The sequence below is a fragment of the Melospiza melodia genome, chromosome Z, assembly GCF_035770615.1.
Source record: "Melospiza melodia melodia isolate bMelMel2 chromosome Z, bMelMel2.pri, whole genome shotgun sequence".
Lineage (NCBI taxonomy): Eukaryota > Metazoa > Chordata > Aves > Passeriformes > Passerellidae > Melospiza > Melospiza melodia.
Genome location: NC_086226.1, coordinates 9,166,529 through 9,192,535, shown reverse-complemented (window position 1 = coordinate 9,192,535; position 26,007 = coordinate 9,166,529). Strand labels below are relative to the sequence as shown.

At 40.9% G+C, this 26,007-nt stretch overlaps 1 protein-coding gene across 5 annotated transcripts in view; it reads right to left on the bottom strand.

Annotated features, from left to right (window-relative positions):
* UNC13B (unc-13 homolog B) overlaps nt 1-26,007 on the bottom strand; it is a 206,110-nt gene that overhangs the window by 56,065 nt on the left and 124,038 nt on the right. For all 5 annotated transcript variants that reach the window (XM_063180306.1, XM_063180307.1, XM_063180304.1 and 2 more), the window contains 8 exons: nt 23,462-23,540; nt 21,671-21,745; nt 20,813-21,032; nt 12,986-13,213; nt 12,538-12,679; nt 3,773-3,942; nt 2,787-2,902; nt 817-980 (listed from right to left, as the gene is read on the bottom strand). In XM_063180306.1, the coding sequence (XP_063036376.1) occupies nt 817-980; nt 2,787-2,902; nt 3,773-3,942; nt 12,538-12,679; nt 12,986-13,213; nt 20,813-21,032; nt 21,671-21,745; nt 23,462-23,540 (1,194 nt within the window). The remainder of the gene's footprint in view (nt 1-816; nt 981-2,786; nt 2,903-3,772; nt 3,943-12,537; nt 12,680-12,985; nt 13,214-20,812; nt 21,033-21,670; nt 21,746-23,461; nt 23,541-26,007) is intronic.

Below are 26,007 nucleotides of genomic sequence, written 5' to 3'. Positions count from 1 at the left end.
CACATCCCTGAGCAGCCTAGTCCAACTTTCAAGATAGACCTGCTATAAGCAGTGACTAGACCTCCAGAGAAACCTGCCAATTCTTTTCCATTTTGGCTTAAACCAATAGGCAGAAAAGCTGCTTGCAAGGTGACATAAATGCAGCTCATAACTCATCTAAGGACTCATAACCCAAAACTTTTAGCTTCTCATGTGAAAAAGTTCACTTTTGTGTGCTACATTTTATATTACATTTGAAATAAGAAATGAGCTAAGTATAGCAATACTAGTCTTTAAGAGGAAGAATGACTAATCCCAAATCCAAGTAAAAGTATAGTGACAAGGAAAAGGGTCTTTGAAGATACAGAACTGCATTAACCTAGCTCCAAAGAGGACAAATCTTTGGCAAATCAGTGGCACCATTACTGAAACTTTCTGGAAGTGCTTTCAGCAGCACCTGGGAAATCAGTGTCTTCAAAGAACTGTAACATTTGCCACAACAGACGTACAGGACAAATGCTTCCACAAAACCTCATCACTTCTCATATCATCAGAAACCTTCAGTGGGAACCTTGAGCAACACCTTTTCAACAGAAGAGCTCTCAGAGAGACTGGGGAGTCTCAAAACAGAAACGGCAGACAAATAATTTTTAGACTTTGAGGACATTAGTGATTAAAAGACAGGAAGTCTCTTCCCATTCACAGTAAGACCTGTAAGGAGCAGCTGCCACTGCCAAGCTTTCCATTATAGATACACTTCATCTGCTAAACAGTGAGAGTAGCATCCATCAGTTACACCAATTATCTGCACTAAGGAACACAGGAAATGCATCTTACGTCATGGCCTGGTATATTGACTCAATGCCATAACGCATTGCAAATTCATCCACGATCTCTTGGGCTGTCTCATCGAAATACACCTTCCATGCATCATCTCCTTTGGCATCAGGGATCTTCACCACCCCATTCCCTTGCACATCTGTGAGATGGTGAAAGAGATTCTGAAAAACAAAACAAGGACAAGTCTGTATGTGAGGCTGCTGAAGCCGCTAAGATTCATGAAGAGCATGAAACTGCTGATGTGGTGGCACTATCACAAATTTCTTTGTTCTCCTCCTCTTTTTTCCCCCTGCCCACTTTGTATTTTCTGCTTTTACCTTCCTTTCTTCTTGAACGAATCTCATAGCTGAATTTTTCACATGCATACCTACAACTTTACCCAGCAGACAATGTGAATGATTCAGAAGAGTGCTCCAGTGCACTGAAACCATACACTAATTAGTTTTCCTGAAACCTACGCATTTCTGTCCTCATCATGAAAATGCCTTAATATGGACAAGCTATTTAAACTAGCTGACGTTACAGCTCTGTATCAGCATTGTAATTATTATCATACAGAACAGTCCAAACAGATTTCTCTTCCTGAAAAGGATACCCTTAAGATTGCCCCTAACAACTAGAGACTTGCATTATATTATTCGACATAACCTTTCACTTTATCTAACACTGCAAAAGTTTTCAGCTATCATTGCTATGCAGAAATAGCACATTCAGCTCAGTGGGCTTCTCAGTAATCCTCAAATTCATGTCACTTACAGATTCATCAGCCTTTCAGAGAGTTGCTCCCTACAGTAAGCGAGGCAGAAGTCTAATGATCTCATTAGTAGCTAGAGGACTCTGCTTTACAGTACTATTTTTCCTGATTATATTATTCTTGCTGCAAATCATCTTCATTTTAGAACACACAAAAGAAAAATGTGATAGTTAAAAAGATACCTATTTGCAAAAAAAAAGAGCAGCAAATGAACATGCATGTTCAAAGACAAAATCGAAACAGCTTACCAAATAGTAGCCATCAATGAAGTGAAAAACAATAAATATGTATTGAAGGATACAACACAGCCTACTAAGAGAAGCCTACTTTCTGAGCTTCATATTTATCTTAAAAGGGTTCGCTGGTAAGGGCAGAAGACACCACAGAGCTCCTCCAGTTCACTGGCTGGATAAAAATGCTGTTCCTGTAGATGAACATTCTTCTCTGTGATACAACTGTCCTTCTCTGTGTAAGATGAATTTGCTTAACCCTCACTGACCTCAGGATATTCTTGTATACAGGGTTCTGACTACCCTTCCTTATTCAGGCACTTTTGAGACTGACCCTGCTGCCTGCCTTTTCTTTGACACAGACAGACTGGGCATCTCTCCAAGACAGGGTTTTCCCTTCAGTCTTTCTCACAAGTCATCTTTGGATTTCTCCCAACTTCTGCAGCACTGCCTGTCTAGCTCAGTCCATCCTGAGACAAGTCAGTACCAGAAACCTCAGCTTATTCTTCTGCTCCCCAACAGCTGTTCATAACTACACACCACTGCAGCAGGATAAAAGAATTTATACCACCAATACCTGCATCACCTCCCCAAGACAGAGACTCCTCAATCACAATTTACTCATAATGCATTTTAATATGCTTCCTCTAAAGAAAGACAGAGATATAGTACATGCCGAAAACATCACTCAAGGAAATTCACAGGTTTCTCCACCTTAAACTCATCATGGGCTCTGAGTGAAACCAAAGCCTGATCTCTGACAGTAGCACAGCTGTGACAGTGGGACACACTGAGCCAGCCAGTGTTGGGGAAACAGCTTAAAGCTGCTCCTTGACAAATGTGGGTTTGATGATTCAGTGTGTTACCACTGCATGGCAGGGAAAAGAAAGCTCACCTAGGGTAAGGAGGAACATTTCAAGAAAATAAAGATCAGAAAATTGCTTTCTCAATAGTCAGAATGAACAGATATTCACACCTCTTACCTCATGAAGGCAAGTGTACTGAACATGATATGGAGCCACTTTCTCCTCGCCTTTGATCTCCACACTGATTTGTAGGCGAATAGCCCCGGACACTGCAGACTTATCTGTTCGCTTCTCTAGAAGGCAAAACCATCAGCAATTATTGCATTGTTTATGTTCAGAGCACGGCCATCTCAGGATGACAATACTGGCAAAAGAAACTGCTGGAAACTGCTGGAACCTGGGCTGAGTCATCACAGTGAAAACTTTCTCTTTTCTTTCAAAACATTGAATAATACTAAGTAGACACGAGCAAAACAACTGCCATGATACACCCTCAATATGACACATCTAATTAGAACTATGCACACTTTCGGACATAAGACACCTTTCTGCCAGCAAATGTGCTACAGGCTCTTGGATTCAGTCAGCTGAACTAGAACCACCAAGGACATATTCCTTTCTGAGAACAGGGCTGACTGACGTGGAATTTGTCCCTAACTTCACCATAGTCCTGAACTCCTGGGAACTGCTGGAAGAAGATTTTGGATCTCCTAGAAGATGACAGGTTCATGTGCCTGTCAACTCAGCACCATCTGGTTGCTTGCTGGTACCCTTTACAATAGTCACTGGAAAAGGTCTCAAGAACTTGCCAGCCCAGTGCAATGCACCTGATGTTCTTACAAAGTGCTAAAATGCTTGTGTTGACACCAAAAGAAAGAACACAGGACAGCATATCTCCAGCAGAGGTGGAATAAGAGTCTTGCTACAAGCATTTCTTCCATTGTATTTTTAAGTAGCTGACAGAGAAAAACCATCAACCTTCTGGCAGGTTATACTCAATTTTAACTGAGATCAGCTTTGCAGCTGCTCTGCAGCGGCATCATATGCCACTGAAACCATGTAAACTTTTTTCCCTTCTTGTAAATTGTCCACATGCATCCAAGTGCTCTCAAACATTCCCAAACCAACACGTAACAAGTTTTCAGCCTCAAGGCCCGGCTCACCAAGGTTGTACCACACATCCATTTCTCCACTCAGAGTGCGAACTTCAATGATTGTTTGCCCCAGGAAATCATCTGACTCGCGTTTCAGCCTCTGCTTGACACGAGACTTGATGTCATCATCTTCATCCCACACTCGCACCTTGATCCGGTCAGAGGAATTATGGCACTCACTGCAAACAAGAGAAAATGTAATTTTAAGAGTGTGCAATGCAGCCAACATTTATTTGCTACATTCTCTGTACTCCTCTTGACCCACTCCTCCAACATCAGAGAGATATATTAGCAAAGTGTAAACAATGTGCATTTATTTCAAAAGTGGAGTGTCTGATATGAACAACACAACACCTTGCTGGTGCACTCTAAATGCTCCTGTGACATGGCAAATACTCCAAATGCATGCTGAACAACCACCCTGCCCCAACCTCAGCCACCAATTTCTGACTTCTCATGCAGTGTGACTCTGCTGCTTGTCCTCACTCTCAGCAGCAGCTCACAGAACTTGGGAATTCTCTTCACAGCTGTCAGTTTTGCTGTGAAGACTACAGAAGCCAGGGGATAGCTAGGCTGGTTAATGCCAGCATACACCCCCGCAAAAAATGACAATCATCATCTAACTGGTTTCAACAGCTCTCTCCATCAATGACCTCCTGCTCAGCTGTAGGCTGTTAGGGCTACCTGTCTTTATGCAGTTTCTAGGTTAGCACAGAAGACCTGTGACAAACACCCTTTGTGCTGGTTTCTAACAAAGGAAAAATAGTTCAGGTGGAGGTAGATCTCTTTCTTCAAGACAGTCACAAAGCAGTCTTATCAATGCATAAGACATTACAATCAGATGATACACCACACTGCCTGAGGAGAACGGGTGTGATACAGTAGTTACAGCATTGGTATTTAATTACTAGAATTGATTCTGCCTATTATTCACAGCTTAGACTGATACTTTGTGCTCTGAGCAGATCAATAAAGACATTTCCATTAAAAGAAGCAGTTTACTGTTTGATGAATCAGCACCCTCCAGTTTAATGCACAGACGGGATTTAAAGACTCTCCCCCCTTTTTCAGGTGTTTCAGATATCTTTTGTATATCCAAACAGGCTCTTGGATGTCAGAAGTCGGTAGAACCGTACTATAATAGCTCTGCTCATTTACAGGGCATGCAATAAAGCAATTTGAATGCTCATATGAGACCATGACAAGGGTGATTACTCACCATAACCACTACAAATGTCTACCCTCAAGCAAATGAAACCTATGAAAACAGGCAACTGCTGCTGAAGGCCTGTTTTCCAGCCTTTTTAACTTTAACATGCTGTATCTGTTGCTAAGCAACAGGGAGAAAGAAGAAATGGGTCAGAAGAGCTCTGCTAAGCCTGGTCAATAGGATGTGGCAGTGGCTGGTTATGAGCATGCTCTCTGCTAAGAAACCATTTGGGTTCTTACTGCCACCATTGTGATTCAGGACAATGTTTAACAGACATCCATGCAGCTCCTACTGATTTTTCCAGTAGAGGGGAATAGCTGGGAATTATATGGAAAGGTTAGAGGCAATTCCATGCAGCTTGGATCACAAGCAGAGCACATCACTGTTCCCTGCCTTTATTGTGCAATCAAATCTGTATTTAGAGTTCAGAATAAAAGAGGTTCAATGGTTGTCTCCCATCTTCTGCACTCTCCTCTTCCTCCTCCTTTACTTCAAGAATATCTTCCCAACAAAACCATGCAAACAAGTTCTCACAAGCAGGGAATGGTTGGAATTGCTGCTCTTTGTAGCTCTCAAATTTATCAGAGTGCTTTGTCATGTCTGCCAGCAATACAGCCTAAGCATGTAAAAGAAATCCTCTTTTCCTGACACAGTGCACTACTGTACAACCTTGCAGTATTGTAGAGGCTCAGTGTTCAGAAATGCACAGTGCCTCAAAACACAACTGGGACACAGAGCCATTTACCAAGCATCCATAAGTTAACTCCTGACTTCTTCACACATCACCTTCTGGCAGACAGCTCTTTGCTAGGACCACTTTAGTCTTTTTTCTTTGCTTCCAGTGGTCCTTCCTCAAGGAAAACGTTCACTGTTCAAACCTAAATCTAACTTTAGCAGCCCCACACGCATCATCCCCTGTTCCTGAGATGGCTGGCTATCGTCCTTCACTGAAAGACAGCAGCACAACTCACTGCAACATCCTACAGGAAGCTTTCCAATAGCATTTACTGAGCGACTAAAGCTTCTATTTTACCACACCTTTCCTTGTTGTTTTTAAGAGACTGCTCAATTTGCTTTTTTGTGTTAGTGCCATGCCAGAGTGTGAGCTTTACCACTTGCTTACTGCAGCTGAAGGCCTTGAGCTGGTAGCTTACTATCAGAAGGGTAAGTCTGTGGAACCATAGTCCTTGATTTGTGAAGCAACACAGCTGTGTCCAAACCAGTTCACTTTTCAGCACCAGAATCATGAACGTTGGAAGACTTGGCCTTGGTAATGGGTAAGAATTTTCTAATTAATGATAAATAGCTTCCAATTTGTGACAGTGACACAACTCCGTAAGACTGTGGCTAACAAGCTCTGCTGCTAAAAGCTCTCCTCATCATTAATACAGCAGCTGGTATATCTCTCAAGATGCCTGCCCCACTTCTTGTTATGTTTTTATGAAGCCTGATCTCACTGCGTGCACACATATGTCTGTCCACCCTCCTACAGCTGAGCTCTTACAACTTTTCCCAAGAGGATGCAGAGAAAAGAAACACTCTGTGACCCCACCAAAAGGAAGAAAATACCAAATACTTTCAGGTCCATTTCAGAGATCAAGAGACTGGAAATCAGGTTTGCTATGTACATGGCTCAAACCCTTTATTTTTTACTCATATTGTCTCAGTGTTTGGAGTGGTGCCATTTTTATAAAAGCACTTACTTTTACACTTCAAGCTACCAAATGAAGTAACATTTTCCAGAAACAGCATACAAAATCTAAAAGAAAAACTAAAATCAGATTTTTTTTTTTCCATTAAGATTTTCTGCCTTAAGCCAGTCGTTGCTGCACTGGAAGCAGCTGAGCCCGGTTCTGCTGACTTGCTCACTATCCCACTCTCTACCTCGATCCATTTTGCCACATTCCCCTTTAGTCTTACACAGCACCGAAGCCCCAGCACCCACACACATCCCCTGCACTGTCAATATTTGGGTCTCTTCCCATGCCCAGCTGAGGGGAAGCACGAGAGCACACGAAGCTGTGGTTAATTCTGGTCTGCTCGCACAGTGACATGCCCACACACACAGTAATTAGTATATTGGTGGCTAAACAGAACAAGCAACTGTTGAATTTACACTATAGTTCCTCCCACAACGAAGTTAGTAATTTGTATCTCTCCAATGTAGCTCCAACTTCTGAAAAAAAACTGTAGGAAATGATTCTTAGTTCTGAGATCTCTGCCAGTCTGTAAAGGCTGGGCCAGATGGGCTTGGATGATGTCAGGGGTTTGGGACAGGGCATTGACCGTGCCTCATCTCCCTCAAAACGTGGAGGGAAAGAAAAAGGAGAAGTGTCAAAAAATGACCAGAGTACTACTTCTGAATCAATGATTCATTCTTCGAAAAAAAAAGCCCAACAGTATTTGTGCTGAATTTGCTAATTCTCCTGTAGAGCTGACAGGCCAATAAAGACAAAACAACACACAGATTTACACAAGAACAGACAACGAAAGTAAAAGACCAGAGGAAGCAACAGCATTTTGCAGATTTTAACGTAGGTCAGTCAAGTCCAGAATTAAGTAGTTTTATTGTATTTCTGGGGTTTTTTTGGTATTGAACTAAAAATATTTATGGTTCAAAGAGTCTAGTGAATGTCTGTGTGTTCATATTCTGTGAGCAGTTTCCTTCCTGCTGACACAGTTCTGAAGAAGGGCCTGTAAAGTTCCAGTGCAGGCAACAGTTCATAAAATGCTAAAAAATAAGAAAGAAAGAAAGAAAGTGAAGACCTGCTTGCAGAAATAAGGGATGAGAGTACCGGACGTGGAAAATGCAAAGGAGAGAACAGATCAGCATGATGTTAGGACCTGTGGTCATTTGAAGAGTATAGTTCTGCTTCTGAGGAGCAAAGTCAAAAAAAAGGTAGTGATTTTGTGGAAAATGAGAAAGGAAGGGGTAGTTGTAGCAACCAGTATGTGAAAGACCAGTAAAAAGTTGCAACAACACACAGAGGAGGAGCAGAAAAAAACGTTGTTTTGGGAAATGGTACAACTGAAAAAGCAGGAGGACTCGAATGTGGTTCAAATGAAGTGTCAAAACATTGCAGGGTCCAAGTGGCAGCTCAGCTGTGGCCAACCATAGCGAGAATGGAAGGCAAAAACTTCTCAGAAGAGGCTCATTTTTAAATTATGACAAGACTACTCTTTTAGGGAGAAAAAAGGACAGTGGAGAAAACACCTAAGGCAAAATCAGAGTGGAACGAGAACGAAGGAAAATCCTTAGTACTTTGTAAGTTAAGCATGACAGCACAATAATATGCCCCGAGAGCCTGTTGTTGCTGTCTAAGAACAAAGAAATGAGTTTTCACTTCTTACTAGCATGAAGCTCTTTTCTTAGGAGAACAAGTACAATCATTTGCTGTTAGCAATGTTACAACACCAACTGACAAATTAATGGTGCACCTCGTCTAACTACAAAGAGCAGATGAAGTGATTCTGCATTTTATATCGCTAACTACATTAACTCAGCTTTCCAAGTGGTGCTTGCCACGAGGCATCAGGTCTGCATTCAGATTTAGGTCTCATGTTGGTAACTGAGCAGGAAAACAAGTGAGAATTTATCAGAGTGCCAGCTTCAGTATCTGCAGTACCTGGAGATTAAAAGAAAGCAAGACAAACTGGTTGGTCTCTGCCACACAGTGAAGGGAGTCTGAGGGGGACAGTTGCAATTGTTATAAACACAGTGATCTCAGAAGAAGTCTAAAAGCTCTGGAACAGCACATATAATCACAGAGACAACTGAAAGAGGAAAAGCTTGACAACTTGCTTAGCAGATAAAAGGAAAATTTTGGGAGGAAACAGAAGCCTTTGGGTAACTAGACAGTGGTTACTTGAGAGTAGCACCATTCCCAAAGGATTAACAGGTGTGTATATCATGTGGCTCTGCACAGTAAAATATTTGCTGTCTGCTAGCAGGAGGCCCTGCATTCATTTTAACTCAGTTATTCTTCTGCAGTGAGAAAGAATAAACATGCCTCTCGCAACCTGTTCAGAGACAATGTAATCTGTTCCAGACAATGACTTCACACCCACCATTCAGAGCTTCAAACACAGCTGTACTCAAACCATACAACTTCATGGGGATATTACTGTAAATTGAACAAGTAATTTTGCACCTACGCCAGAGAGAACAGTAACATCTAGTACTCACAGTCTTTAAAGACTATGGCATTCCCTGAACAAAAGGTATGGACAAGCAGCCTCCAAACAATCCCAGAGCTCTCCCTTTAAAACTGAAATTGCCCTGTGGTCAGCTTTATCCTCCTAAGCACTGTCTCCTATTGTAACCCATGCAAAATGATGCTCAACTTCAGCCTTTACAGAAAAAAAAAAGGATTCCAGGAGCCCTGTAATTTTCACTGACAGTCTAAAACATGTCCAAATGGGGAATTACTGTCTTGTTTTAATTGCACTGAATATGGCAAAAATAGCTTCCTTCTAATATTACTGGACTGCTTCCTAAGGAAACAAGAGTTATGCAGACTTGTTATGAAAGCTTCTATGTTCTAACAGGTTTTGTGAGAAAAAAACAACAGCTAGATTGAGAAGAGAAAGCCATACCAGCTGCTGTCCCTGGAAAGCCTGCAGCCAGCTGGCTCTCATGGACCAACCACTACACACACCTCAGAATCCAGCTGCAGGCAGGACACATGCTGCCTTCTGCCCAGCCAGAGCTGAGGGCAAGGGAAGAGAGCTCAGGGCATGGGGAGAGAAGTGCACAGCAAATGGAGGAGGACATCTATAAGCCTGCTCATCACAACTAGAGGAAAGAAATCAGGATTTACTGCAGGAGGAAATCCAAGGAAAGCAGGGTTTCCTTAGTGCATGTTCACAGAACATCATGCTGCAGCAGTGGCTGGAGTCCCCCACCAAGCTTCCTGCTGCCAAGCACCACATATGCAGAGTCTGCATCAAGCCTGCAACACTTTGAACAGAGCAGAAAAATCAACACCTTATGTTTTCAAAGGTCTTCAAACGCTGATGAAATATATGAAAATCTCTTCATAACAACCTATTTCCTAGAGCTATAGATGTAAATATACAAAGAGATAATTTTCAGAAAGAAACAGCCTGCAAATTGCTTGCTCAGGCAACATGAATACACTGCAAGAACTGGTGATTAATCAAAGCAGTTACACAGGCTAGTAACGACCTAAAAAGCACTTATAATGGAAACCCAAAGCATTTTGAACTTTGCCTTTTCTAAAATATGATTCTAAATCTGTACTTTAGAATTGGGTCAAACCTACCACATTTTTTTTTTCTGAAAATACATGGAAAACGAACAAAGCCATTTTTAGGGAGAGATATTTAAGTTTATATACTTCTCTGTCAATCACTGTAAATAAGTACAAACCCCCCTATTTCAAATACCAGATACATTAAAATTTTCAAATCTATTTAAGCTGCTTTTAATAAACTTTACTGAGCTTGCAGAAAGAACTGAATCACTAATTTGTACAATGTGTGCCTTCATTCATGCCATGGTTATAATAACAGTGTTATGATTTTAATGACTGATGCACACAGATTTCTGGCTCTACATTCAACTGTTGAAAACACATGGGAATAGTGATCACATGGAAGGCACTAGGCACCTAATGAACATCAGCAACAAACAAGTCCACCAAGCCAGCACTGTTGACACACATATTAGTAACTGACCTGACCTCTCTACATACACATCTTGCTCCTTTTTAATTGTTTAACCATTTTGAACATCAAAGCTTTCATATATCTTCTGCAAGGCTTTCAGTAACTACCAGCACACCTTTCTCTCACTACAAGAAATTAACCTCATTTCAAGAATCAAAGACACCTTCCCATCCAACCCCCTAAAATTTGACAATCTCTTGATTGACCTGACAATCTCTTCTAAAAAAGCCTGGTATGTAATGGGTATTTTGGGCCTGAATGTGTTGATTTAAATTTCCATTTGATTATGGGTTAGAAAATTTTAGAACCTAAAGAGATGCAAGCTGCAAAAAGATCCATAAATGCAAAACAGAAACACGGGTGTGTAGAAAACCAGTGCTGCACACACTTCTAAATTACTCTCTCCTCATCCAGCAGAAGGTGAGCTTTGACATCTACTAATGAAACAACACACTGATTGCAGTACTGAATGCTCTCCAGCCATCAGTATGGAAACTATGCTCATTTCCTTCATCTCCTCTTGCTTTGTCAAGGCAAAGAAGGCAACCACCACAGGCAAGACAGAAAGTAGCATCAACACCAATGCCCAAGAGCATGCTATCTGCTGAATCACAGACATGGCCATTAAGTCTAAACAGTGTCACCGTTAAAATGGTGACATTTATCTCACACGGCTATCTATCTTTAAACAGAGTATTTGCTGAGGCTCCTAAAATTAGAAGGGAGCACACTGCAAATACCATGGTAACTACTTGGCATGGTAAATCAAAGTCCTTAAGGCACCCACACAGACTTGCTGCTATTGTGACTAGAGTTATCCAAATGGCCCCTAAGCATTCTTACTACTTACCAAGCAGAAATGTTACCTCGGATTAAACTAAGAATAAAGCCAGGGGCTTACTCACTCAAAATAGCAGCAGGATTTTTATGACGTTAATGAGTAGCTCAAAACTGCTTAAAAATAATTTTGTTTTTACTGTACATTGTAAAGACAAAGCTGGACTGATATGAAACTGATTTTAAAACACAAACAAATTGCACTTTGCAGAGAGAGCTCCCCCTCAAGCAGTTTAGGAAAGAACAAGGAGGAAAAGAAAGGAAGGAGAGAGATGGTACAATGGAAGACCTTACACATTAAAGGAAATAAAGATTGTTGATGTTGAATGAGATCAGCCAGAAAACAGTAGTTGGATTTCATGTCTCCATTTTGGTTTTTAACATCTTCAATGACAAATTGAGGGTATATATTACTTATTCAATAAAAGCAGGATGGAACAATGTTATCTAAAGAATTGTGCCTCCAGACTTTGCTTTAAATTCAGACCTCAATACATTGGTAATCTTGGAAGCTCTCTCTTGCAACAATAATTCTTTTGAGTTATTGTTACATTGATGTTCCAAAACTGAAAGAAGAGGCTGCTGGTGTTGCAGACAACTGAAAACTAATTACTTATAAATTTGGTTGCCAAACACCAGTAGCAGATCCCAGAAAAAGGTCACAGAAGTTTTCTTAGTCTTTTACACGAATTTTACTCTCATGTTACAAGGAATTTTTTTAGCCAGGAACAATAGCTGCTGATTTAAATATTTTCCTTTCCCTTTAGCATTCTCTCAGAACATCAGCATAGAAGTGTTCATAAAGCAGGCAATTTGTATATACACAAGGAAGACAGGTAGGATAAACAGGTGTACACTACATACATTGTTAGAGATGTCAACCCTTCACACACACACACACAATGCTGAGCAAAAATAGAACCATCCCAAATTACAGGTGATGTGGGAATGCATACGGAGAGAGAAGACACAGCTGTCAAAGCTCAAATCATAAAACAGGTGACATGGATCTGCGACTCCTTGTCAGAGCACTTACAAGTAAAACTTCTCTTCCCATACAGGGTTCAGATTCCCAAAGATTGTTTTTGTCCTCTTCTTCGTTTTACCCACTTGAACAGTTACATATGGATCACTGGACCCCGTCTTGTCTTTGGCCTGCAGACCCTGAGCACACACCACTGAAAGGAAAACAGAAGGGTTACCACCATCCTGCAACAAGACAATGTATCCGACCACCACCTGAAGTATCAGCTCATAATGCCCAGAGAAACAGGAATATCCCTCATGAGAGCATTTCTGATGAGCTGCAGCTCACTACAGCACCTGCAATGGGGCCATCTGCACCTGCTACCTGTATGTGCACTCAGCAGAAAGACAGAGAGGTCAGAGAAGTCCTTCCTCTATATTATAATTCCACACTAACTTTCTTACTTGAGGCTCCCAAGTGAGACCAAGAGACCCCATGACTATCCCATCCCACTCACCAGTGATCGTGATCTTTGCTGACCATTTTGAGGTACCATCCAGCACACTCTGTTTCACTGTCTTCATCTGCTGAGCATGTGTCATTTTGCTCTCACAAAACACATCTCTGATCAAGTCAAAGATCTCAGGCTTGTTCCGCTCCCGGATTTTCATGCGATCCTTCATGGCCATGATGAAATTCTGGGTCCGGTCTTCAGCTCCATGCTTTGAGCTCTTCTCTGCTGCTCCTGTGCACCAGAAAATACACAATGTTCATCAGGAACAAACACACACAAAATCATGTCTCACTGAATCTGGACAGGGCGATCAAAGCTACAAGTTACCCTTCACATGATGGCTCCTGATACTGACATTCACACTCTGTTTCCCCCCGTTCCAATGTGCACAGAGACCTTGGGCCATTGGAGGCAGAGGGAGTAGTTCCTCTATAATCTGGGATCAGATTGCCCTTCTAACAACAGGTTAATTTAATAACCTTACAGCTGAAGAACACCCAGGACTGACATTCTTAACAGCATGGCCTCTGCTCTCATCACCTTGCTATGAACAAATAAATCCTTGCTTAGGCAAGTGCTAACAAGAGGACACAGGACCCCCATTTCAAATAGTACCTATGAGCTTGTCTCACAGAAGAGAAGCTCAGATGGGTCTCCAGTGCCAGCATTTTCAACCCATGTGTGCCACAAAGCTCCCTGCTGAGCTCAGAGTCAAAGCAAATCTATGTCTCCTGCTTCTCTGGATGCCATTCTATTTCATCAGTTCACACAGAGACAACTCAATCAATTTCTAGAACTGCATAGGTATATCAACTACAACAAATACCTGCAGGATAGCAAACTCAACAGTTCAAAACCTGAGCCATTATAAGAATGTAGTGTCCAGCAGCTGGAAACACAAGAGCCAGGCACAGAGTCTATAACTGCACAGGGAGTCAACTCCATCTGACAAAAGAGAAGCCTCTGGTCGCTTGCATACCTCAAAAAATTTCAAAGTTCATACAATTATGAGATAAGACTACTCCCACCACCAAATACTTCCTACTCAATTCTGACAATCATTTCTACTGTCAGAATTTAGAAATTGACTACTGTGTCAGATGTGAGACATGCATCAATAAAAGCACCAATGTAAGCTAACAGCGCAGGTAACTCAGGTGTGAAATGAAAAGCAGGAACTCAGGATTGCACACAGTCTCTCAATATGCTGTCTGCAGCAATTTTATATTATGATCTTAAGTCAGATTAAGTTAAACCAGTAGAAAAGTCCTATGAACACATTCAATAATAACCTTTCTGTTTAATGTAATATACTTTTGTTTGTTTTTCTTCTCTAGGATAGTTTAATTAAAGTAAGCGTAGTCCCAGGAAAAATGTCCTCCATTCAAGTATTTACCAAATATTAAATTACCTTAAAAATATGTTTTATAGCAGGTGCAAGGTGTGTGCAAAGGGAGTCATCAATCCACAAAGATCCATGACACTGTTTTCTTCCAGAAGTGAGCAAATATGATATCTGAAGTACCCTTGCTATAAGGAACTACAGTTTTGCATATGGTACTGTTTCAGCAAGCAGTGACTAAATATGAAAAAAGTCCTATGAACACATACACACACACACACACACAGAGAAGCCCAGCAGTACATAATCAAAGAGAATAAAAAGAGTTTCAGCTTGCAATAGACTGTAACTACTGAAGTGTCAGAAGTTCATTAAGGACACCGCATACTAAAGCGTGTTATTAAGGACCTGGGTGTGAAACAAGCCATAATTTTACATTACCTGAGTACTTTTTCATTTTCCTTGCTAGAGGCCTGATGTTCGGTATTTCACTAAGTACAATAAAAAGTACATGCCCCAGAGTTTCCTGTTGTTGGCTTAAGATGAAATGAAATCAAAAATACTGAAATTAATTACACAGTCCCTGCTGTCTCTACTCACCGGTGATGCACCTAACATTTATTAAAGGAATATGAAACCGAAATGATACCAGGGGCTATGCTTTGAACTTCAGATAAGAAGTGCTATTCAGCTTTAACAGAACTAGGTCTCCTGAGGATGGAGACGGACTCTATGCTTTATATGCAGAACTACAGAAAACTACTGGGAATTTGGGAAAGGCCAAACTGAACAATTTGCCTTTCCTAGCTGGAATTCTGAGATCTGTCATGATCCAAATAAATCAACTCTGCCCTGACCCTTCTGACTTCAGGGAAATTAAGAACCAATTAAAACTCGCCTTAATGCAAGCACTGCAGGACCATCAAATGAGGCCTTATAATGCAAGTTGAGACAAATGGAGGAATTCTAATAAAAACATGTTTAACATCCCCACAACCTCCAGAGACCCTGCACAGTGGATTTATCCCTCTGCAAGCCTAGCAGCAGTCCAGGGCACCCTGGGTTGCAGGATGTTCAAGCCATGACACACAGACCCCAACAGCCCTCCAGCCACCTCCAACACTTGGCTCTGCCTTGTGACTCCAGAGGAAACCCATCACCTCCACCCACACTGCTTCCCCACTATGCCCAGATAATTTGTCCAGGCAGCTTCATTATTCCTTCCTTGGAAAAGGTCCCTCTCTGCCTGCAGAGACTGTGCCTGAATTGCAGGGCAAAAGCCTGAATCAGACAGACACCTTATTTAACAATACAGACAAAGAACAGACAATATCTGTTCTGCTGTCTCAACAACACACTCGGTCTTAATTTTGACACCTGCTTCTTGGTACAAAACCAAGGGGGCTTCTAAACCAACTATTGGGGGACTAATTAACTATCATGTATGTGTTTTAAATGCAAAATATATCACTATACTGAGTGGCAGAGGGTACTTTTCCTGCTCTTGCACTGGGATTGTTTCTTCAAGCTGCAAAGACGTTTTTGGTCAATGGATCAGCTTTTCAAATCCTGTGAATGGCAACAGAAAGGCACTGGAATACACAAGTAACATGTACAGCTTTTGAGCTTTCCTTCTTCCTCTCTATGACAGAATTATCAGTCAATTTATGACTGGAAACAGAAAGCAAATAGATCTATATTGGGAATTGTATTGATACAGCTATTAGTATACCACCAGTGCTGTTATTCTATGCTTAAAGAATTCAAGAAAGCAACACTGTCAGGATAGAAGGCAGCTGTTCAGTAGGCGGATAATGCTTAGAAATTATATATTCTTGAAACTTAAAATAGATATTCAAGTTTCAAATAAAGGTATCCTTCTTCCTTCTGTGCAAATATTTTCCTACATAGGACTCTGGGAGCAAACAACTGTTCATCACCATGGTGTCTAACCATCATTCAACTCCGAAGCCAAGATGATTAGCACATGACTTAATTGGTCTGACTAAACCCCCCACTCACTGACTCGGTCTCAGAACTGCAGACTCTGAACCCAGAGTACAACACACACAAGTTTCTCATCCAAAAAGCAAAAATTACACCTGCCTCACAGTCCTGAGTCAAAATGCATCAATTAAAAAAGCTAGCCCAGAACTGTACAGGCCTCTTACAGTCTCTTGCTCACATCATGTTCCTTCCTTCCACCCTCTTGGTAATTACTCCTCTGCATTTGTTCCTCTGTCTCCTACTCATCCAGCTCCAGATTTACTCTTCCTTTGATACCAGAATTGCCCAACCCATTGTAATTCAGTTAGTACTACACCAATGCTCAAGGCAAGAGACAAAAGCTCAGTTTCCAAAAGCTTTGCATGCCCTGGGAATGTTAAAGAACAACCCTCTATCCACTCTCACGCCAGTAAGAAAAGAAAAGTAGCCATTCAGAATAGACTTCTCTTCCAAGAATAGCAGATGGCTAAAAAGAGAGCACTGTCCCTGGAGTAGGTATTTATGAGCTTATGATAAAAAAGGTAAGTGCCCTAACATCAGAATAATAACTCCTAAGCATCTACAACACTATGAACCAGGAGGCTGCAGTACACATACTACAACTGATTCCAGGCTATTGCACTTCAGACACCACCAATTCATGGCATAGCCCTGCTGAAGCAGTCTGCAAATGGGCTTTGATTCAAATTGCAACAAAGCATTGCTGAATTTTTCACCAGTGCAGTCCCACATGGCTGATAAATTTTTTTAGTGTATCAGGTAATAAGTTTCTTAAAAACATAGAGACAAAGAAAAATACCCTCAGAAGAGAGAATCAAACTTAATTCTACAAGACTTGGGAGAATTACTTTCCCCAGAAAGGTATGAAGGGTGGAAAATGGATAAACAGCACATTCTAAATCTAAGGATTAAAACCCCAGGTGTCTACCCAAAATTTTAAGGCATAAACAATGGAAAAGTACTTGCGACCAGCCTGAACATTCATTTTACTCCAATGCAACATTTTCTGGAAGACTTACACAGATTGAAGTGAATATATATCCTGAGGCATCAAGGTACAATCAATAGAATTGTATTTGTTACCAGTCTGAAAATTCATTTTACTCCACTGTAACATTTTCTGGAAGCCCTAAATAGACATAAGTGAAGATATGTCCTGAGAATGTTTTGGGGTTTTTTGCCGACAGCAACAATAAAGCTTCTGTTAGGAAAAAATCCCTTCTGAGTTCAGTATACAAGAAAGTTCAGTCTTGAATTTATGGGATCTCTAAACTATTGTTTGTCCCCCAGACACCCTGTTTCTTGTTCCTCAAGCACAGACTATGTTCTTCAAATATATGTATAAAAAGAAACTAAACTTCTCCATTTTCCTCTGGTTTTTTGGGTTCCAGTTAGAAGAACTTTAGCATGAACACACCAAAGTAAAGAACACAGTTGCCTGAAATTGCCTTTTAATATGTTTCTAGTATTGATAACAATTGTTTTCCCGTTCCAGAGGCACATTCACCCTGTTCTCCAACTCCCACCACCATCCTCTGTCTTTTCTATCTTTTCATTGCACATTTACCATCTCCAGCTTCCTCTACATCTCTACCCCAGCTAATGATATCTTTCACATTCACAGTGGGTAACCCTGCAGACTCCACTCACCATTTCTCTTCCTTGATTCTGGACACCTCACTAGAACTCAGTAAGGAAAATTTTTGTTTCGTTGGGTTTTACCTTTCTACATGCTTCACACTTTTTAAGCCTGGTGTACTCTCAGTTGTTTCCTCTCTGTTTCTGTAACTCTGCATGATGAAGTATCCTGAGTTTACATTTTGAAAGAAAATGTGAAAACATCTGCAACCCCTTGAATAAAATAACAAGTTCTTACTTAATGCTTAGTCATATATGAAAAGTTATTTCCAGTTGTTTCTTCTATTCTATGAAAAAACACAGCATCACATCCCACAGCCCATTGCATAAGATTATGTAATTACAGCTAGAGATAAGAAAGTCTTCCCCCATGGTTATTCTTCAGTGTCTCAGCTCCAGAGACTCCCTGTTCCCAAGGAGTCTGAATCACTGAAGTTGTCTTCTACCTTTAATTTTCTCACATCCAACTTAGCCCTTTTACTCTTTTGTAAACAATGAGCTTAGAAAGATCATCTTACTCCCTGTAGCTTATCTCCCTCTTCCCCAACATGGTGAAAGCAAAAACAGGTTCAAACAAGGACTAAACCAATTCACAGAGCCACTGCTGCCAGCTATGAAACAGTATCTGCTGCCCAGAAAGGCTTTAAGACATGGATATCTGTAAACTGTAAGAGTAAGCCAGAGTCGTAGCAGGTGCACTACATGCAGATCTCCTACACCTCTGCCCTGGGCTCCAAAACATCCCTTTAGAAACATTCTATTAGGGAAAACCTAGTACAGCTATTTTTTTTTTTAACAGCATGATTCCTTCTCTCCCCTCCCAGACTGCCAAGCATCTCCTTTGAAAGATGAACAATCTTGTATCATCCAAGACACTCCCATATTTCTCCCATTAGTACTGAACTCTCTCCAGTACCCATTCCCATCTGCAGTCTCCCTTCTTGAACAAGGATAGCCACAACCCTCCTATGTGGGAACATACCTTCCTCTTAGTCATTAGCTATTTTTTTAATACAGAGGTTTTTCCCTGTTGTTTTCAACTTCAGGACCACTGCTCTGTACAACAACTTTGTGCCTGTTTCCTCTCTGCTGCTGGTGCAAATCTAATCCTCCTCTGTTCTCCACAGATTTCTCCCTTACTGAGATACCACAACTCCCTTGCATTACAGCATCATGGGTATGCATCTGAATCCAGCCTGGATACCTTGAGATTTTCACCTCAAATACTGAAAATTAGCACTTAGCATAGAGTTCTGGTGAACTCCAGAAATAGAAAGGTTATTCTCAGGAACCGACCCTGCACATCAGACTGTGACATAAAACTGAGCTATGACCAAACTACATTCTCCTGCATCAAATGCTCTTTGCTTAGTCACAGAAAGGTCTCAACAAAGCCAAGGTGCCAATGATGCTATAAACTCACCTCCCAGCCCTCAAAGACAAATTTAGGACTGCTGAGCAACTGGGAGACAGAGGTGTTTGGCCAGGATCAAATGTGTTTTACAAATCAGCCATTGTAAAAAGCCCTAACCTAATTGACAACTTCAAGACTCTGCACTCATCAAAAATACATGTATAAAAAACATCCATTTGGGTGTTAAGAAGAGTCGTAAGAAAAAACAAATGACCTATGATTCACTGGTATCCCTTGCTGAATCACTCAGTCTGGCTTTCCCAAACAACTGCAGCCCAATTCAAATCACAAGATCCAACTTTTCAAATTCGTAGAATTGCTGAAAAGAATTTGCAATAAGTCTCTTCCTACTTCACAAACTTTTCTGATTCCTTAAACTTAGTCCATCAAGTTACAATGACAAGAAGAGTGAACAAAAAGAGTCACACCTTCCTACTCAACATTTAACACACATGGAAGGACTTTCTATTCTATTTAGACTGAGGTATTTTGCTCTCAAGCAGGAATATATATAAATTTGAGACTGAATTAAGAAATTTCAAGCAAATAAGAAAAACTGGACCAAGGTAGATGCCTAAATGAATACTTTTTTCTCTTTTTTCCCCCCTTTAATAAAATTCCTTTTAAACTTCTCCATTGTTTGTGTGTCATTTTTTTCTGCAAAGTTACAGAGTTCCTTGAAGAGATGACTTGTTTTTTACTTAGTTTTTTACACCAACGAAATAATCAGAAATGCTAGTAGGAAGATTAAATACTGCCCATATACTTGAACAACACCTTTGTGTCTGACTCACCATCTCTGTTAACTCAGCCCTAGGTCTCTAAAGTGGTTCAGCCAAGCAGGCCTACTGTTGAAAAGACAAAATGCCTTCCCAGGTTGCTGTCGGTACAGATAATCCAAGCTAAATCCAGGAAATCTATACCCTAAGCACGAGCCCTGTGCTGCTCTAAAAAGCTTAAAACAGGGGCACAGACTGATGGTTGGAACAAGCAACCTGACTGCAATACCAGGACAGGGGGGAGAGAACAAATGTCAGAACATTCAGCCTCATACCCTCTTCATCCAACCCTTACTTGAACGCAGGACATGCTAGCAAATACACAACCTGAGCTGACACAAACAGAGCAAACAAAGCAAAAAACCAAATCAGCCATCAAAAAATCAACCAAAACCAACAAACAGATGTGAAAGAGTAAAGAATTAAACCTTCTTTAAAAGGACATCAAGCACAATGCTGCGAAGCTTTTCTGCATCAGTGGAGCTGTCTGTGCCCCAAGGAGGTACGTTTAGCCCAATGGCACCTTTTCAGAAAACACACAGTCACTTCAATCACTGCAGCTTCACTGATCCCTGAGATATCAGCAGTACACTTAGGAAGGCTCTGGCAACAATTTCTGGAGCAGCCACACTCCACTGAACTCTACTCACTCTGCAGGCAGTCAGCATTGAGCAGGTCTTGGCACTTCTCGTGGCACTTGACCCCGCACTCCCCGCAGCGCATTCCCTGCCGCGCGATGCCCCACAGCAGCCCCTCACACTCGTAGCAGTACGTAGGAGTTGTGGCTGTCCACACTTCAAAGTTGTGTGGGGTTGTACAAGAGATGGGGTAAATTAAGGCTTGCAAGGTCTTCTTATAGACATGAGATTTCTGAAAGGCAAGAGCACATGTAAACCAACATCCAGGGAGGTGACTGAGCATATTTTTTCTGGTTAATGCAGGGGTTTTACAGGAAAAGGCATGACCAGGGCTATAAAGCTACACATTTGAGGTGGACAAATGCATGAAATTTTTATATGCAGTGTCAGAGGACACTCCTTGCCTTCCAAAAGTGTCTCCCCAGGTGCTAAAAAAACTGGAAGACAACAATTAATGTTTGCGGATGGGAAATACCTTGAATAAAGCAAGTTTCACACATTGTCCCTTATGGCACATAGCACAGAAGGAAATGGTAAGATTACTGAAATCAAAAAGTGTTTGACAGCACCATCAAGGCAGATGATGCTTCTTGTGGTGTCCTATGCAGGACCAGGAGTTGAATTCAATGATCCTGATGGGTACCTTCCCAACTCAGCATATTCTGTGATTCTGTGTTTCTACATTTTTCAGGATCATATTGATACATTAAATATTACTTTTATGTGTTTAGTTTCTTTGACCAAATGATACAGGAAGCTTTGCATCTATATTTCCAGACATCTGTGAAGCTGGTTCTGAAACTCAGAGAGCCAAATCCCTTTAATTTGCTTAGTCAGCATTAAGAGAAGTCAAGTAACCCTCCCACTTACCAGCTCTTCATCTTTGAGAGATGTTCTAGTAGCCATTGCTGAGGTAATTCCGGCTTTTCGGGACTGAACCAGTGACTAGGGAAGAAGAAAGTTTGTTATTCACCACCAACATTTACAAGTGCAGTGGCATTACATGCCCAGAGATGTGAGCAAGGGGACTCTGTCATGCCAGACACCAAACCAGCAATCTACTGCATTTAAGTTGGTTTCTTAAATGACTGTTCACATCTCAGAGGAGTCAAATGTATACTCTGAAAGGTCTCCAACTTGTTTCCATCTGTCTATAATCAGTCTCACTCTAGTAAATTTATATTTGTTTCTCTCAAAGAATTGCCAATGAAACCTGGGTTCCCATCTCCACTTTCACTTTCTGGTAGCAACAGTAGCCCTTCTGCTGTCTGAGGTCATTACAACAGACTCACTTTTGTGTATCTAACTTCATTCATAACCAAAGGGAGATTATTTCACCCGCTTTACAAAACACACAACACCCCAAAATGTGACAGTAAAGAGGTTGCAAGTAACAAGAATAAAAGAAAGGGGAGTGAGTTGGGAGCAGAGGTTTGAATGTGACAGTGTATCACATTCATCAGCCATCACTGAACACAATGAACTACATTTTTCCCTCAGAATACTGTCTTTCACATCATGCCAGCACCACTTTGCAGCTGTGGACAGCACAGGGCACTGTCTTTGCAGCACCTCACAGTGGCATACAAGGGATTTCTACAGCCTCTCCAGTAATATGAAGGCAGAGAAGGATACTTAAAGATAGCAGCATTTGCTTTGAAATCATCCAACTCTATCAGTTTTGTACCACTTATGTTCTGGTTTATGCTGTTTCAAGAGAAACTGAAAAAGTTCATTCCAACAGTGATGGAGCAGGACAGAGTATTGGATACGCATTCACTGCAATAAGGTAGGTTCAAACAAAAAGCAAAGAAGTAGAGGGGGAAATAACATGAAGTAAGGTTTTTTTTTCTGGCAAAGACTTGATGGATAGTCTTCACCTCCACTTACCATGGCCTGTGAACAGAGAGAATGAATGCATTCAAGGGAAGTAACACAAGTTAATGCCATTATTGCAACGATTTAAGATACAAGCAGTTAGCTAGACACATGCCAAGCTGCCCATGTATAAGCTGGCAGACAAAATTGTATGCATCTTTTCACATGAATTACAGGATATAGAAACTTTGGTCTTTCAGCTGTTACAGCATTTCTCTCAAGTATGAAATCGCTACGTGTACTGAATACAACCAACAGAAAACCATTTGTCCTGCAGAAGCCTTATCATACAAGCATATGAAACTTGTCCTCATTACTCACTTGGTTCACATGCTTCCTCAGTGCAGAAGTCTACTGGCAATTTTGCAAATAGCTTTTAAAATCCAACCACATATGCTCATTTATCTATCCTCTAAAATTCCAGCCTTCTGGTAAGCTGCCAAACCTCACACGGATGTTATAACTTTCCCTAAGGTATGTGATTTTTAGGAAAACCTTTTAAAATTCTGCAGGCCTAAAAATAATAAAATATTTTGTGTAAAATAAAAAGGATGAAAACATGAAAAATACCCTAATTCTGTGAAATGAATGAAATTGTCTACAAAACCATAGCTATTTCTCACTGAGATTTTTTAAGCAGTACTCCTAACCCTTTAGTATAAGAATTAATTTGATAAAATGCTTGAGATTATTGAAGTGACAATGAATGTGCCCATACATCAAGAATGTAAAGCCAGTTGTGTAAATGCTGTGTGGCAGAAGAGAAACAAACAAATCTCTTACCAGATCACTGACAAGTGGAATTGGCTTTTTTTTGCGCAGATCAGGCATGCTATCGATGCCATAGAGACCACCTGCAGGCCTGGAAATTCAGGAGGAAAAAAAACCAACAAAACAACTAATTAATTTCAGGTTGGGAGGGGTGAAGAGGGTGATGCTTTACTGCAGCAAGAAAAACAGCCAGAAGATTATACTTAAGAAAGTGTAAAGTTAATGCTAAAAAACAATTAAGTGTTTATCTTCTTCACATGCAACAATCCAGACATTCCTGCCTGGTGTTGGTGGTTGGGAGGGAGCACAACAAAGAGGATCAGCCCCAGGGCAGGATGCTGCCATCTTCTGATTCTAGTCTAGAACACCCTTAATACTGGCCCTTGAGGACCATATAATTGTTAGGAAAAAACTGACATCAGAGGAGAAAATATATTATTTTTATTTCTATAAAAGAGACTATTTGTGGTGCTCAGGATTTCAAGCCATGCAGACCTGTACACACAAGAGATAGCATTTGCTGGCAGAAGTGACAATGAAGCAGACTGGTGATTACCCCAGCAACAGTCAGAGCCTGATGAAATAAAACACTCTGACCTACTTCCCCTTCCCAATGAGACCAGCCTGAATAATTATACCTGGATCCTACCACTTACTGGTAACACCACATGGATGTACCCCTGTGCGTGAAGATGGTCTACTAATCCAGCTTAAAGGTCTTCAGAAAATGCATCCATCTCTAAGGACTATCTAAAAGATAATGCTTTTTCCTAAAGGTGGAAAGTGAGCACACACCTCTCTGCTGTAGCTTCCTCCCCACAATGAACACCCAGCCCAGCGGGCAAAATCCACAGCACTTCTCAGTGTCTCTCTCACCTTCCCCACCTCCACTCTGGTCTCAGGCCTTGCTAACATTAACAATATGGCTTCTGAGGTCTTCTCGATTACAGAGACTGCAAGGGAACCCTCTGCCTCTCCATCTTTAGCCATTTTCTCCACACTCTGCCACTCTGGCTTACATGTTTTGGTATTTGTGTGATAAACTGGCTGGCAATTTCAGCCAGGTTATTTTGTTGATTTAGTACAACACACCCAGTCAAAAGGCTCTGCAGGAAAATTATAGGAAAAAGGAATGTGGAACAAACTGTTCATACAGCCATAAAAACTACCTTTCCAAACAATCTAGGAAATCAAACTGCCACTACAAATTCGCACATGCCGTGAAAATTATGAGGTTGAAAAATGACAAGAGGCAACCTGCAGCCATTAGAGAGCAGGGCCTACTCAAGCCCACTTAAATACAGCCAAAAGCAAAAAAACACCAAACAACAAAACACCCAGACCAAACCCATGCTACAGCTTGAGAATGGACAAGGATGCCACAACACAGCCTAGCATGAGGCTGTGACAAAGAGGAAAGTAGTCCATTATTACAGAAACATGTGACAGAATTGTAACAGTATAATTGACTTTTTTGATGGGGCGTAGGAGGGTGACGTGTCCGAGCCATGGCTGAGCTGACAGCTGCTGCTGGCTGAACAAGCCTGGTGGGAAGGTGAGCAGTCATGCGTAATTGCAAGAGCCATGTCAGCTTCCCAGTTTTCCAACAGTGCTGTTTTCCAATACTGGAAATCCTCACAGCAAGGCCATGCTGTGTTTTTTTACTAGAGGCTATCATCACTTCTGATAGAGAATTCCAGAAAAACTTTTTGACCAAGTCATACTGCAAAAATCCCTTCTGACTTAATATAGAAAAATCTCACCCACATAAAGAAGTAAGAAATATGTTTATATTGCCACATTTGTCTGCTGCCCTCATGCCACAAAATCTTTCTGATGCTGTTTTGAGGTTTCTTTCTGATATTGTTTTGAGGTAAAATAGGTGTCATGGCAGACTACTCAGATGATGCAAAGAATCCTGGGATTACCTGAACCACAACACAGCTTATTGATAAGCTTTGAGTCAAGGATTTGTGTAAATCCCTCGAATTATGAAAGCATATATAAAATTGAAAGGGAGAGTGTATAACCTGAAAAGATTCAACAAAATGATCATAAGTAAAACTCCAGAGTTAATGCTCCCAGCTAACAGCTTTTTCCTACCTGATTTCAAATTTTTTTTCTAATTTAATTGAAAGGAAACTGTGATACTCTGACATTTCCCAAGAAAGATGAGAAACATTAAAATTGCATGCTTTATAAATTCAAGATGAGCCTATATAAATTATTGTGCATGTCTAGTTACAACTTGATTTGTTGCAAAATACTTTTGATAGATTGAGGTTTATGACAGAAACAGTGGTAAGCCAGGGTGATAAATGTATTTGAAAGGTGCTTGTATTTGTCACTGAAGAGAGCTGTACTAGGACATACATAGTTACACACCCAGATGACCTGCTTTTAGCTTGTTAATATTAATAAAATAATTCAACAACAATTCCTGATTTTCAGAAGTGTTGTGCTTTTAGCTACCTCAGTCCCTTTATTCAAGCACAACTGCTACCTCACTTAACAACAGAAGAATTGACAGTGCCTCAAATGTGCACAGTGCAGTTTTA